Source organism: Suricata suricatta, chromosome 8 (genome assembly GCF_006229205.1).
Source record: "Suricata suricatta isolate VVHF042 chromosome 8, meerkat_22Aug2017_6uvM2_HiC, whole genome shotgun sequence".
NCBI lineage: Eukaryota > Metazoa > Chordata > Mammalia > Carnivora > Herpestidae > Suricata > Suricata suricatta.
In genome coordinates, this window is record NC_043707.1 from 66,184,023 (window position 1) to 66,198,144 (window position 14,122).

Consider the following 14,122-nt stretch of genomic DNA (forward strand, 5'->3'; position numbering starts at 1 on the left):
CTTGTGTGGTTACCATGTGCATCTAAAAAACTCCCAACAGTTGCGCGCCTAAGACTGCTTCACCCCATGTTAAGGAAGTTGGGTATTAAAAATGTTACATCTGCCTGGAAAAAAAAAAAAATAAATAAATACTGCCACATTTAGAGGGGAGGAGTCAAGATGGCTGAGCAGTATCCCATGCTTGCCTCATGCCTGGAACACAGCTAGACAAATATCAAATCATTCTTAACACCTAGGAAATGGATCTTACAACCAAGAAAATAAGCTGCACAACCAGAGGGAGAAAAGAGACCATATTGTTGAAGGCAGGAAGGGAAGAGATGTGATTTGGGAGAGAAAGGAATCACTGGTGCTGTAGAGAGGAAAGAGCCCTAATTAGAAGAAAGGAGAGAAAGAGAGGGCGTGGGCAGGGTGCAGCACATTGCTCAAGAATATTTTCCCAAAACCCCTGAAGGGGACAAAGAGAGTGGCTGATTATCCCAAGTTTTTACAAGCAGTGGAGCTCAAAGTCTGGTTTTAGAAGTCCAAACTGTCACCAGGGTGGAGCCGGTCAGGCATAGAGATGCTCCCGAGGAGGAGGGCAAAGGCCAGGGAGCAGAGTGTGGTCTGAGGATGCCTTGAGTTGTACTGGGAGAGACAGTTTCCACTCTTGCGAGTACATTTGGGAGAGGAAGCACTGCCTCTCAGGGGATAAGAGAGCAGGCAGGTACCACTGAGCTGCCCCGTTCATTAGCATAGGAACAGAGGCAGTTGTGGGGGGCAGCTAACCTGGATGGTGGCTTTTGCTGTGCTTTACCATAAACTTCAAGCCCCAGTGAATTTGTGCAACCGCTTCTGGGACAAACCTGCACCAGCCCCAATGTGGTGCGACCCTTCCCCAGAGGATCAGAGCAGGTCCATGCCACACTAGGTGCCTAAAATTTGGAGTTATGAAACCTAGCTATAGCACCTGAGATAAAACACAGTAGCAATGCACCACCAGATGGGCAAATGAGTCAGACACAGACAGGGTGAAGGAAAATATCTGAGGGATGCTTGGGACAAATGAGAGATTGTTTGCTCTTCTGTGAACACTTTTTCACAGAAACAGTGGTGGGTACAAACTCTTGTCTCTGGGGACTAGAGAGCCAGTTGATGCCATTTTTTCCCCTGCCCATTAGCATGGATGAACTTCAGTGAGCAGTACAGAGACCATAGTGGAGGCTTGAACTGCTTATACCAAGCCCCACCCCCCCTGAGCTCTGCAGGTGCTTCTGAACTAGGGTTACTGCGTTCCAGTCAGAGCAGCAGCAGACTATTCCCTCAGAAGACCAGCACAGTGGTCCTCCACACCCATCAAGTCTACTGACCAGAGTGTCGCAAAGTGTCAGCTCTAGGGGAAACAGGATCTAGACTCTTAACAAGTAGACTAAAACACACCTATGTAAAACCACACAGTGGACAAGGTCCAAACACTCCCCACTACAGGCAAGGAGAAACTGCAGAGGACAGAAAAGTGGCCTAAACACAACGACAGAGTGCACGCAGCATACACCAGAAACACTTCCTGAACAGTATATGACCTTTTCTTAATATAGCCATTACTCTCAGGAGCAGGAAACATAACAGGCTTTCCTAACACAGAAAAGACAGAGACCTAGACAAAATGCCTAGATGGAAGAATTCGTCCCAAAAGAAAGACCAAGAAAAGGTCATAAGCAGGGATCAAAACAGATATAAGGAATATAACTGAACCAAAATTTAAAACAATAATCATAAGAATACTAACTGGGTTTGAGAAAAGCTTAGAAGACACCAGGGAGTCCCTTACCACAGAGAAAAAAGAGCTAAAAATCCATCAGGCCAAAATAAGAAATGCTATAACTGAGATACAAGATTGGCTCGATATAATGAACACAGGATGGAAGAATCAGAGGAACAAATAAGTGATATAGAAGATAAAATTATCAAAAATAACGAGGCTGAAAAGAAGAGCGAAAGGAAAATATTGGATAAGAATGTAGACTTAGGGAATTCAGCGACCCCCAAAGCATAATAACATTTGTATCATAGGAGTCCCAGAAGAAAAGGAGAAGAGAAAAAGGAAAAGTTTATCTGAGCAAATTATAGCTGAGAACTTCCCTAATCTGGGGAAGGAAGCAGATATCCAAGACCAGGAGGCACAGAGAACTCCCATCGAAATCAACAAAAGGAGGCCAACACTAAGACTATTGCAGTAAAATTTGCAAAGTACAGACAGAAGAAAAGAATCCTGAAAGCAGCAAAGGAAAAGAAATCCCTAACCTAAAAGGGAAGACAAATAAGGTTAGCAAATCTCTCCACAGAACATTGGCAGGCCAGAAGGGAGTGGCAAGATATATTCAACATGCTTAATGGAAATATATGCAGCCAAGAATACTTTATCCAGCAAGGCTGTCAACTAGAATAGAAGGAAAGATAAAGAGTTTCCTAGACAAAGAAAATCTAAAGGAGTTCATGACCACTAAACCAGCCCTGCAAGATATATTAAAAGGGACTTTCTGAGGGGGAAAGAAAGAACAAAAGCAACAAAGACTAGAAAGAAACAGAGAACATCATCAGAAATACAACTTTACAAATAATAAAATGGCACTAAATCAAATCTATCAATAATCTTTCTGTATAAGTACCGCACGCTAACCGATTGCGCCACTGGAGCTCCAATCTTTCTGAATATAAATGGACTAAATCTTCTAATCAAAAGATGGAGTATCGGAATTGATAAAAACCAAAACCTATCTATATACTAGCTACAAGATACCAATTTTAGACCAAAAGACACTTGCAGACTGAAAGTGAGGGGATGAAAAACCATTTATCATGCTTATGGATGTCAAAAGAAAGCTTAAGTAGCCATACTTTTATCAGATAAACTAGATTTTAAACCAAAGATAGTAATGAGAGATGAAGAAGGGCACAGTATCATAATAAAAGGGTCTATACAACAAGAAGATCTAATAATTGTAAATATTTATGTTCCCAACTTCTGAGCACCCAAATATCTGAATCAAATAGTAACAAACATAAAAAAACTCACTGATAACAATAGAGTAAGAGTAGGGACTTTAACCCCCCACTTACATCAATTGGACAGATCATCTAAGTAGAAAATCAACAAGGAAGCAATGACTTTGAACGACAACATTGGATCAGATGGTCTTAACAGATATATTCAGAACATTTCATCCTAAAGCAGCAGAATATGCATTCACTTGGGTGCACACAGAAAAATCTCCAGAATATATCACATACTGGGTCACAAATCAGCCCTCAACAAGTAAAAAAGAGATCTAGATCATTCCATGCATATTTGTAGACCACGACGCTAGGAAACTTGAAATCAATCAAAAGAAAAAAAATTGGAAGCACCACAAACACACGGAGATTAAAGAACATCCTACTAAACAATAAATGGAATACCCAGAAATTAAAGAAAATAAAAAAATAGATGGAAGCTCAGAGTGCCTAAGTGGCTCAGTTGAGTGTCCAACTCTTTTATTTTTCAAAAAAATTTTTAATGTTTTTTATTTTTGAGAGACAGAGACAGTGCAAGCAGGGGAGGGTCAGAGAGAGGGGGAGATACAGAATCTGAAGCAGTCTCCAGGCTCTGAGCGAGCTGTCAGCACAGAGCCCGATGCGGGGCTTGAACCCACAAACTGTGAGATCATGACCTGAGCCAAAGCCGGGCGCTTAATCTAGTAAGCCACCCAGGCGCCCCTGAGTGTCCAACTCTTGACGTGAGCACAGGTCATGATCTCAGTATTCCTGACTGTGAGCCTAACATTGGGCTCTGTGCTGACAGCATGGATCCTGCTTGGGATTCTGTCTCCCTCTCTAACACTCCCACATTTGCTCTCTATTTTTCTCAAAATGAATAAAAATAAACCTTAAAAAAACATGGAAGCAAATGCAAATGAAAACATAACAGCTTAATACCTCTGGGGTGCAGCAAAAGTGGTCATAAGAGGAAAGTATACTGCCATATGACATACCTCAAGAAACAAAAAAAGTCTCAAATATACAACCTAACTTTACACCTAAAGGAGCTAGGAAAGGAAGAGCAAATAAAGCCAAAAGCCAGCAGAAGGGAAAAAATAAAAACTGGAGCAGAAATAAATGATATAAAAACAAAAAAACCCCCCAGTAGAACAGATAAATGAAACTAGGAAGATGGTTCTTTGAATGAATAAAACTGATAAACCCACAGACATCAAAAAGAGAAAGAACCCAATAAATCACGAATGAAAGAGATCACAACCAACATCACAAAAATAAAAACAATCCTAAGAGAATATTATGAAAAATTATATGCCAACAAATTGGGCAACCTCGAAGAAATGAACAAATTCCTAGAAATATATAAACTACCAAAACTGAAACAGAAAGAAAGAAAATTTGAACAGGCTCACAACCAGCGAAAAAAAAAAAAAAAAGGGAATCAGTAATGAAAAATCTCCCATGCACAACAGTCCAGGGCCAAATGGCTTCCTAGGAGAATTCTACCAGACATTTAAAGAAGAATTAATACCTATTCTTCTCAAATTATTCCAAAAAGTAGAAATGGAAGAAAAACTTCCAAACTCCCCTCAAGAGATACAGAAAAAGCATTTGACAAAATACGGCATCCATTTTTTTTAATAGTTTTATTTTCAAATTGGATTCCATATAACATCCAGTGCATCCATTCTTGATTTAAAAAACCTTCAACAAAGTAGGGAGAAAAGGAACAAACCTCAAAATCAGAAAGGTGCACAGCTAATATTCCTCAATGGGTAAAAACAGAGCTTTTCCTCTATGGTCAGGATAAAGGATGTTCACTCTCACCACTGTTATTTAATATAATACTAGAAGTCCTAGTCTCAGCAATCAGACAACAAAAAGAAATAAAAAGCATCACAATCAGTAAGGAAGAAGTCAAAATTTTATTATTTGCAGACAACCTGATACTTTATGTAGAAAACCTGAGATGCCACCAAAAAAAAAAAAAAAAAGCAAGAACTAATACGTGAAATCAGCAAACTCACAGGATATAAAATCAACGTACAGAAATGTTGCATTTTTTTTTAATGTTTGTTTATTTTTGACAGAGTGTGAGTAGGGAAGGGCCAGAGAGAAAGGGGTACAGAGGATCTGAAGCCGGCTCTGCGCTGATAGTAGTGAGCCCAATGGAAGGCTGAAAATCACGAACCGTGAGATCATGATCTGAGCCAGGGTCAGAGGCTCAACTGACTGAGCCACCCAGGTGTCCCAAAAAATTGATTGCATTTCTATATACCAATAAAGAAGCAGCAGAAAGAGGAATCAAGGAATCAATTCCACTTACAAATACACTATCATTAGATACCTAGGATTAAACCTAACCAAAGAGTTTTAAAAGACTTGTACTCTAAATACTATTGAAAACTTAATGAAGGAAATTAAAGAGGACACAAAGAAGTGGAAAAACATTCCATGCTCATGGATTGAAAGAACAAATATTGTTAAAATGTTTACACTACTCAAAGCAATCTACACATTCAATGCAATCCCTATCAAAATACCACCAGGAGTTTTCAGAGCTAAAACCAACCAACCTAAAATTTGTATGGAACCACACAAGACCCCCAAATAGCCAAAGCAATCTTGAAAACGAAAAGCAACGCTGGAGGCATCACAATTCCAGACTTTAAGCTATATTACAAAGCTATAGTCATCCAAGCAGTATGGTACTGGCACAAAAATATACAAATAGATCAATGGAACAGAATAGAAAACCAGAAGTGGACCCATAACTATAAGGTCAACTAATCTCTACAACTAATACAATGGAAAAAGGATAATCTCTTCAACAAATGGTGTTGGGAAAATTGGACAGCAACATGCAGAAGAATGAAACTGGACCACTTTCTTATACCACACACAAAAATAAATTCAACATGGATGAAAAGATCTAAAGTGTGAGATAGGAAACCATCAAAATTCTAGGGGAGAACACATACAGCAACCTCTTTGACCTCAGCCAGAGCCACTTCTTACTAGACACATCTCCACAGGCAAGAGAAACAAAAGTAAACATGAACTATTGGGACTTTGTTAATATAAAAAAGCTTCAGTAAAACGAAGGAAACAACAAAACTAAAAGGCAGCCTACAGAATGGAAGAAGAAATCTGCAAATGACATATTTGATAAAGAGTTAGTATCCAAAATTAATAAAGAGCTTCTCAAACTCAATACCCAAAAAACAAATAATCCAGTGAAGAAATGGGCAGAAGACATGAACAGACATTTTCCTAAAAAAGACATCCAAATGGCTAACAGACACATGCAAAGATACACAACATCACCCATCATCAGTGAATTACAAATCAAAACTACGATGAGATACAACCTCATACCTGTCAGAATGGTTAAAATTAATAACACAAGAATCAACAGGTGTTGGCGAGAATGCAGAGAAAGGGAAACCCTCTTGTACTGTTGCTGGGAATGCAAACTGGTGCAGCCACTCTGGAAAAAAGTATGGAGGTTCCTCCAAAAAGGTAAAAATAGAACTAACCTATGATCCAGCAATTGCACTACTAGGTTATATACCCAAAGGAAACAAAAATACTGATTCAAAGGGGCACAAGTACCACAATGTTTATAGCAGCATTAGCAACAATAGCCAAATTACAGGAAAAGTCCAAATGACCATCAACTGATAAATGGGTAAAGAAAATGTAGTATATATACACACACATATGTAAACATGTACATTGGAACATTACTCAGCCACCAAAAAGAACTGTATTTTGACATTTGCAATGATGCAGATAGAGCTAGAATGTGTTATGCTAAGTGAAACGTTAGAAGAGAAAGACAAATATCATGATTTAACTTACATGTAAAATATAAAAAAACAAATGAACATAGGGTAAGAGAATAAAAAAAAGTGAGGAAGGCAAACCATAAGAGATTCTTAACTACAGGGAACAAACTGAGTGTAGATGAAGGGGAGGTGGGCGGGGGATGGGCTAAATGGATAAAGGGTATTAAAAAGGGCACGTAGTCTGATCAGGACTGGGTTTATATAAGTGATGAATCACTAAATTCTACTCCTGAAACCAATATTACACTATGTATTAACTAAATAAAATTTAAATAACAACTTGAAACAAACCAAAAGCAACAACAAGAAACAGTCACTATAATAAAGTACCAGAATTTTAAAAGTATATATCTTCATATTTATATTCCTCTTATTTAGAAAATCTCTGGGCCACATTAATAATTGTTTTTGAAAGGGAAGCTCAGAGTTTTAACTTTCTTTTTCATCTTCCTAAGGATTATAAGGATCTAAGAGGAATTTCCAATCAAAATTTTAATGCAATAAGATTATTAAAGAAAAAACTTTTGATGCAGACTGAAATCCTCTTGATGTATGTTAAATCACAAATGATCTATATTCCAGGTTTTTAAAATATCAAAAGTAATAGAATTACATTAACAAAAATAATAACCTGTTACTAACATAGGAAACACACAGAATATGAAAAATAAAGTTGGGATGATTAGTGCAAAGTGATAAAAATCAAGTGAGATTAACAGACTTGTTTTAAGAACTACTATTAAGGGGTAAAAATGCATGTTATTTTTTGTTAGTGCATTTTAAATCCATTATATTAGAAGGAATACATAATAGTTATTTTTAAACGCATGCATTACATAGCATGCTACCTGCATCTACTGAGAACAGATTCAAAGATTTTGATAATACAAGAAAGTTTCATATTGCACAGATTTAAAGATCTAAAACTACAAAAGTAATAATTTCCCAATTTAACACATACACATTCCCTTAGGAATTCTTCTGTAATATCTTCTTCTAAAAGCTGTTCAACAATATGTAGGGCTTTCCTCTCAAATTCAATCTTCTTTCTCACAGCTGCTTCTAGTTCTGCTTTCCTAAAATTAAGCAAAATTAAAACTTAAGTTATTCTACTCACAAATTTAATAATAGCCAATTTCCTGTTTTATATTACAGCACAAACATAACATGCTATTTTGGTACTTAAATTTATATTTTTTGGGGCACCTGGGTGGCTCAGTTGGTTAAGTGTCTGACTTTGGCTCAGGTCATGATCTCATGGTTGGTAGGTTCAAGCCCCACATCAGGCTCTGTGCAGACAGCCCAGGGCTTGGAGCCTGCTTCAGATTCTGTGTCTCCCTACCCATCCCCACTCACGTTCTGTCTCTCTCAAATATAAATAAGCATTAAAAATTTTTTTTAACTTTATATTTTTAACACTGTTACTTTTGATGAATACTTCTCAAAATACTAACACATAGAAGTCTGCCACAGTAACAGGACTATTTGATTTCCAAGGGTCAAAGCACATCGAAGAAAATGATGTGAAATCTTTTTGCCAGATAGTGTTTATATTCTCTCAATCGTTCCTGTGTGTACCTACGAAAACTGGCTTTTCCTCTGAAATCCTTAGAAAGTAGGACAGAATTGAGAGGAAACAGACAACTTTAGCTGTTCTTACAAGTAAAAATGTGTGTGAAGTCTCAAAAGTTAACTGATAGCTCAGTTTGACAAGATAGAGTCCTATCTGCAAAGAAGCGTTTACTTATTTTGTTGTAAAATCTTATTAAATAACTATATTGACATGACTCTGTAGTTGAGGAACACAATCTTCCCAGGAAGGCTGCTCCTTGTCTTGGCACCGGTGGCACTGTCAGCCTTTGCTGGCCCCTACACATCACTGAACAAAAAAGCAGAGGCCATTTGATTAAACAATGGCTCCAGAACAGTGGTTCTCAACTCTAGTTGCACATTAGGGTCATCTGAGAAGATTTCTTTAAAAGATGCCTATGCCTACATTATACTACAGGTAATTCAATCAGTCTCTGAGGATGGGGCCTAGTTATTGGTGTTTTGTTAAAAGTGCTCCAGATAATCCTAATGTGCAAAAGGGTTGAGAATCCTTCCATAGGACCAAAGATACCCAACCATCTTATTAACTTATTTGCTCCTTTCCTACCAGAACTACCTCAGCAACTATTTCTTTTGCCAAATAAGGGCATTAAGTTAAGAAGAAATTTGCAACAGGAGCACCTGGGTGGCTCAGTCAGCTAAGCAACTGACTTCAGCTCAGGTTGTAATCTCAAGGCTCATGAGTTTGAGCCCTGAATCAGGCTCTATGCTGACAGCTCAGAGCCTGGAGCCTACTTTGGATTCTGTGTCTTCCTCTCTCTCTCTCTCTCTCTCTCTCTCTGCCTCTCCCCACTTCATGCTCTGTCTAAAATGAATAAACGTTTAAAAAAATTTTTTTTTAAAGAAGAAATTTGCAACTAACAACTCTTTTCCCACCATTTCATAAAGGCCATTCTTATATCAAAAAAGTATTAAAGACATGAATATAGATTAAAAGACAGTTCTCTATATTATATGTATTTTATGAAAAACATTATTTTATTTTTCTCATATTGCTGCCTACCAATAAAAGCTATGTTATGTACTAGGATCAATGTACAACCTGAACTAAGGAATTTCTGACTCAAGCTGTTAACTATCTAAACTTTCGATAAGAGCCACACTTTTCTTTAATATTTATTTATTTTTGAGAGAGAGAGAGAATGTGAGCAGGGTAGGGGCAGAGAGAGAGAGAGAGAGAGAGAGAGAGAGAGTCTTTTCCCTTACAGCCCTTATCATTTGTAGTTTTGTATTTGTAATTATGTATTCAATTGTGATAATTTAATTGGTATTTTCTCTGTTTCACTAGAAAGGAACTGTGTCTATTCTGCTCAAAACCTTATACTCAGGGCCTAAGACAAGTCTGGCATATCTCACACTCAGTAAATAATTTTGAAAGAGTGAGTAAATGAAAGCCAACACTTGATAAAAAGATAAATCACAGACATAAGTATTTTAATCATCCTCATAGACTACTCCTATTCTAAAAACTTTTTGTGACAGGAGATAAATCTAGCCTTTTTAGGACATACCAAGACATGGAATAAGACTTTTTGCTGAAAATATGGACATGATGTAAACAAAGAATAGAAAAGGTTTCTTGGAGTCTCTAGCATATAAAGTAATAAAAATAAAAACAAAGTGAATCTGAAAAAGTAGAAAAGGAGTACCTGGTTTATTTAGGAATGTTTATTCCCATACATACAAATCTTTCTACAGATACTTATACCTACATCCAGTAATCTAAAAGTGTCTTGATTTCGTTTTCTTAAAGCCTGGAGCAGAAGGATATAACAAGTCTATGGGAGAATTTATAGTTATTCTCAGATCTTCCCCTTCTCTCATAATAATTTTCTCTATGGTATCACTCAAATATCGTTTTTAAAAACACTTCAACTAATATGAGACCAACAGATAAGCTAATGCAGTTGTCCAAGTGGTTCTCATACCTTTTAGAAGCATCTTCTTGTTTTAAGGCATTTGTCTGTTTACCACCTATAATTAAAAAAAGAAAAATAGTAGGTCATGTCTACACAAACACACTAGTTTACAGGACAGACTCCTGCTCAAATAAACTGCAAACAACCTTTTCTTCTTCTCCCACACATTACTCTCCAATCCTGTGTGTAAAACAAATGAAATGGGCAGGGAATCCAGTTTGCTTCCGTTAATCATTTCCAAATTTTTCTTGGTTACAGTGTATCTCTTTTGGGACTGAATTTTCTCATGTATCACACTGGCATGGTTACGTGCTCCTGAAAATCTGAGATATGGGTACTTTTATTTATTTTTTTGTAAATGTTTTATTTATTTTTTATACAGAGAGAGACAGAGCATGAGAGGGGGAGGGGCAGAGAGAGAAGGAGACAGAACCGGAAGCAGGCTCCAGGCTCTGAGCTAGCTGTCAGCACAGAGCCTGATGCGGGGCTTGAACTCACAGATGTGAGATCTGACCTGAGCCGAAGTCGGAGGCTTAACCGACTGAGCCACCTAGGCGCCCCGATATGGGTACTTTTAGAGGGAACCTCGCTCCATCCCCCAAATGTTCGCTTGCAGGTAAAGACTGTGGATCTGACACCTCAGAGGATCGTCCAGGACTGATGCAGCAGTATATCTCAAAGGTGGGCCGATGCGAGATTCAAGGCCAGCTGCACACGGCCTGCCTACGCTGCTCTGGTCACTTACTCATTCTGGCGACCTAGCTCTAGGCTCCAGCACCTCTACTCCCTCTCCCTCAGAGACAGCTCATTCGGGGGTAGAATCTTGGGACATTGGTGTAAAGAGGTGGGGGTCTGGCCGGAGGTCTTTTGCAGAAGACCCGAGGACAGCAATGAGACGCTCTCGGCCTTCTCTCCCGGAGCCTTTGGGGGTCTGCCCCGCGGGTCTTAGTCTGGAACCCTGTAGGGGTTCAATTCTCAGGGTCCAATCATGGGATGAGGCCCTTCTTCCTACCTGTGGCGTTTCGAGAAGCGCGGGGAGTCCGGGTCTTGAGGCGGGCGGAGAGCAACCCCGCCGAGTCAGCCATGGGGAGCGTCGTCAGAGGGTCAGACCCGGAGCGGGCGTCTTCTGAAGCTCCGCCTCCCCTTGCGTAGCGCGGGGCGGAGCCGGCCGCGGCGGGGCGGGGCCCGCAGAGAGGCCTGGGAGGCCGGAAGAGGTGGAGGAGGTCGCCTAAAGTGGCGAGAGGTCCAGCCGGTAAGTGGACGCACCTGGAAGTCCGGGACGGCCCGGGCTCGCGGCCAGCTGTGAGCCGCGGAGGAACCCGGCGCCACGGCCCGCAAGACCCCGCGAGGTCCTGGGGCCCGAACGCCTAGGCCAGCAGGAATCGGGAGAAATGGCTTCCCTTGGATGCCGCCCGCACGCGCGTTTGGGCGTTATCCGTCCTGAAGCGCGTGGCGGTGAAACCCGGCTATCCCCACTGCGGAGCTGGCGCCTGCCCTTCCCGCCGGGAGGAGGGAGGAACGGTGGCTTACGAGAACGGAACGGAACTCTCTCCTTGAGGGCTGCCGGTTGCCTCGTCTCAGTGCGATGTAGTGATTAACTGGATTATTTGGGGGATTATTTGTGCATCTCTTACACAGAAATGTGCAGGTCACACTTGGACCCACTCTGGGCATCTGAACTTTCACCCACTTTGGGTGAGTTGTGTTGACTACAATTTTTGTCAAGTGAGACATTTAAAAAAATTTGTTTTAATTCCCTAAGGATTAGAGCTGACTTCAGGAACACTTTTAGGAAATTTTTTCAAAAAAGAAATACTTAGCCTTTTTAAAGCCATTTACATAGTCCAGATTTGCGCAGTGGTTGGGCGTACCCTAGAGAATTTTTGTTTCAAGTGGATCTTTCAAAACTGTCTCTGCTCTTAAAAGATGCAACAGTTTTCCCCCCTTAGGCTAAGATACTTTCAATAAAAACACTTCAGCTTTAAAACTTTACATTTTCCTTATTGTACTTACGAATAATTCATTAGAATGAAACATAACTTATTAATGCTTCAATATCATTGATAGTTAACTGTTTTATATTCCAGCATCAAAACTAGGAAAAATAAAGAGGAATGGCTGTAGAAGAACTTCAATCCATAATAAAGAGATGTGTAAGTTTTGTTTTTTTAGTAAAGTTAAGTACCTTTTAAAATGTGGGCAAGTCACAGAGTATTTTTAGTTATATTTAGGGTCAAATTGCTTACCTTCTTTAATCTTAGCTTTGTTTGACCTGTGAATAAATAGCAGGAGGGCCAGAAGGCAGATTGGATTATTTCTCCAGGTGACCTACTTATATAAGTAACCTTTTAAATTTTTAATACTGATCCTTACTGTAGAATTTTTTGGCAGAGTTGATTTCAAGAACATTCATTATAGTACTTATTAGGCTTGTCCTAATTTTCATACATATGCTTATGTGCAACTTACCTAGAACTTAAACAGATCTTCTCTTTTTTTCCAGAGAGATTAAGCAAGTAGTTATTGAATTTTTTTTCACCTAAACATGTTTGCTTTGTCTTCATTTTGTTTTTGTCAGCAAATCCTAGAAGAACATGACTTTAAAGAAGAAGATTTTGGCCTATTTCAGTTGGCAGGCCAAAGATGCATAGATGAAGGGCATGTAGAGCAGCTATTAGAAGTTATCCAAAATGAAAAGAATAAGGTAAGTACAATCTTTATGAGTACTTTTTAGTCTTTATTAGAATGATAATAACCACATGATGTTATTATCCTTCCACCCATTTATTCATTAAACACTTAAGAATCAAATTTCTACAGGACTATGGAAAACAAAAATTAGGAATTAGGGCTATTTATATTCTTGAAAGTTTATACTAGTCTCATGGAAGAGATAAACATGTAAACAACTAGCAATAAGAAGGCAGAATAAATGAAATAAGTGCTAGAGTTGATGTATGAGTAAAGTGCTTTAAAAGAACAGGGATTACTTCTGCTTTAGGTATCAAAAATGGCATTTGGATTATTTATATTTTGTATTATAAATATCAGGCAGCCTATATATGCATTTTTGGTGATCATCATATTCTTTTCCTTTAGCCACATGTATATGGAAAACCAAATGTTAAGTACGATAATTCTATTTGGGTGCATAGAATCAGAATGGGGAAGACCTAGATGGGTTTACTGGCCATTATCATCCAGCTATGATCTGAGAAACCATTCCCAACATAGGAAAAGGGTCTTTCTGGGATCAGCAACAACTTTTTCCTGGGACACAGTATTGAAAACACTGCTAAATGTTCTGTCTTTGTACTTGCCTTCTTGTGCAAGAGAAGACCATCTTATTTCCAGGAACATACTCTGTCTTCATTTACAGTATTATTTATTTATGTGGAAGTTTTTTTTGTTGATATCACAATCTAGTCATTCTGGTATCTTCTTATAACCAGGGCACCTTGATTGTGTTTAGGAAATTACTAAAACTTTTAAATCATGCACAGTAGTTCAAAGGGCTTATTCCTTTTTTATTTAAAAAAATATTTTTTTTAAAAAATTAGGATATATAATTTAATACATTTTTTGGATATGTAATTATAGTGCCTTTGTAACCCCAAATAGAGTAAATTTAGTATTTTCTTTAACTCCTTGATGTTTCCCAATTGTGTTCTCAGATGATAATCTGAGAGTATTTTACTTAGAGCTAATAATAATAAAAGTAATAAG

At 38.6% G+C, this 14,122-nt stretch overlaps 2 protein-coding genes across 3 annotated transcripts in view; one reads left to right on the plus strand and one right to left on the minus strand.

The window, feature by feature from the left end:
• RPAP2 (RNA polymerase II associated protein 2) overlaps positions 1-11,710 on the minus strand; it is a 99,120-nt gene extending 87,410 nt beyond the window's left edge. The window contains exons 1-3 of the mRNA XM_029946789.1: positions 11,409-11,710; positions 10,406-10,451; positions 7,828-7,942 (exon numbers count right to left, since the gene is read on the minus strand). Of these exons, the coding sequence (XP_029802649.1) occupies positions 7,828-7,942; positions 10,406-10,451; positions 11,409-11,481 (234 nt within the window). The 5' untranslated portion in view covers positions 11,482-11,710. The remainder of the gene's footprint in view (positions 1-7,827; positions 7,943-10,405; positions 10,452-11,408) is intronic.
• The window catches only part of GLMN (glomulin, FKBP associated protein), a 33,728-nt gene continuing 31,176 nt past the window's right edge, over positions 11,571-14,122 (plus strand). The window contains exons 1-3 of one of the 2 annotated variants that reach the window (XM_029946791.1): positions 11,571-11,648; positions 12,484-12,549; positions 12,975-13,100. In XM_029946791.1, coding sequence (XP_029802651.1) covers positions 12,511-12,549; positions 12,975-13,100 — 165 coding nt within the window. In that variant the 5' untranslated portion in view covers positions 11,571-11,648; positions 12,484-12,510. Of the gene's footprint in view, positions 11,649-11,885; positions 12,092-12,483; positions 12,550-12,974; positions 13,101-14,122 lie in introns of those variants that run through there. The other variant, XM_029946792.1, reaches the window with a different exon arrangement.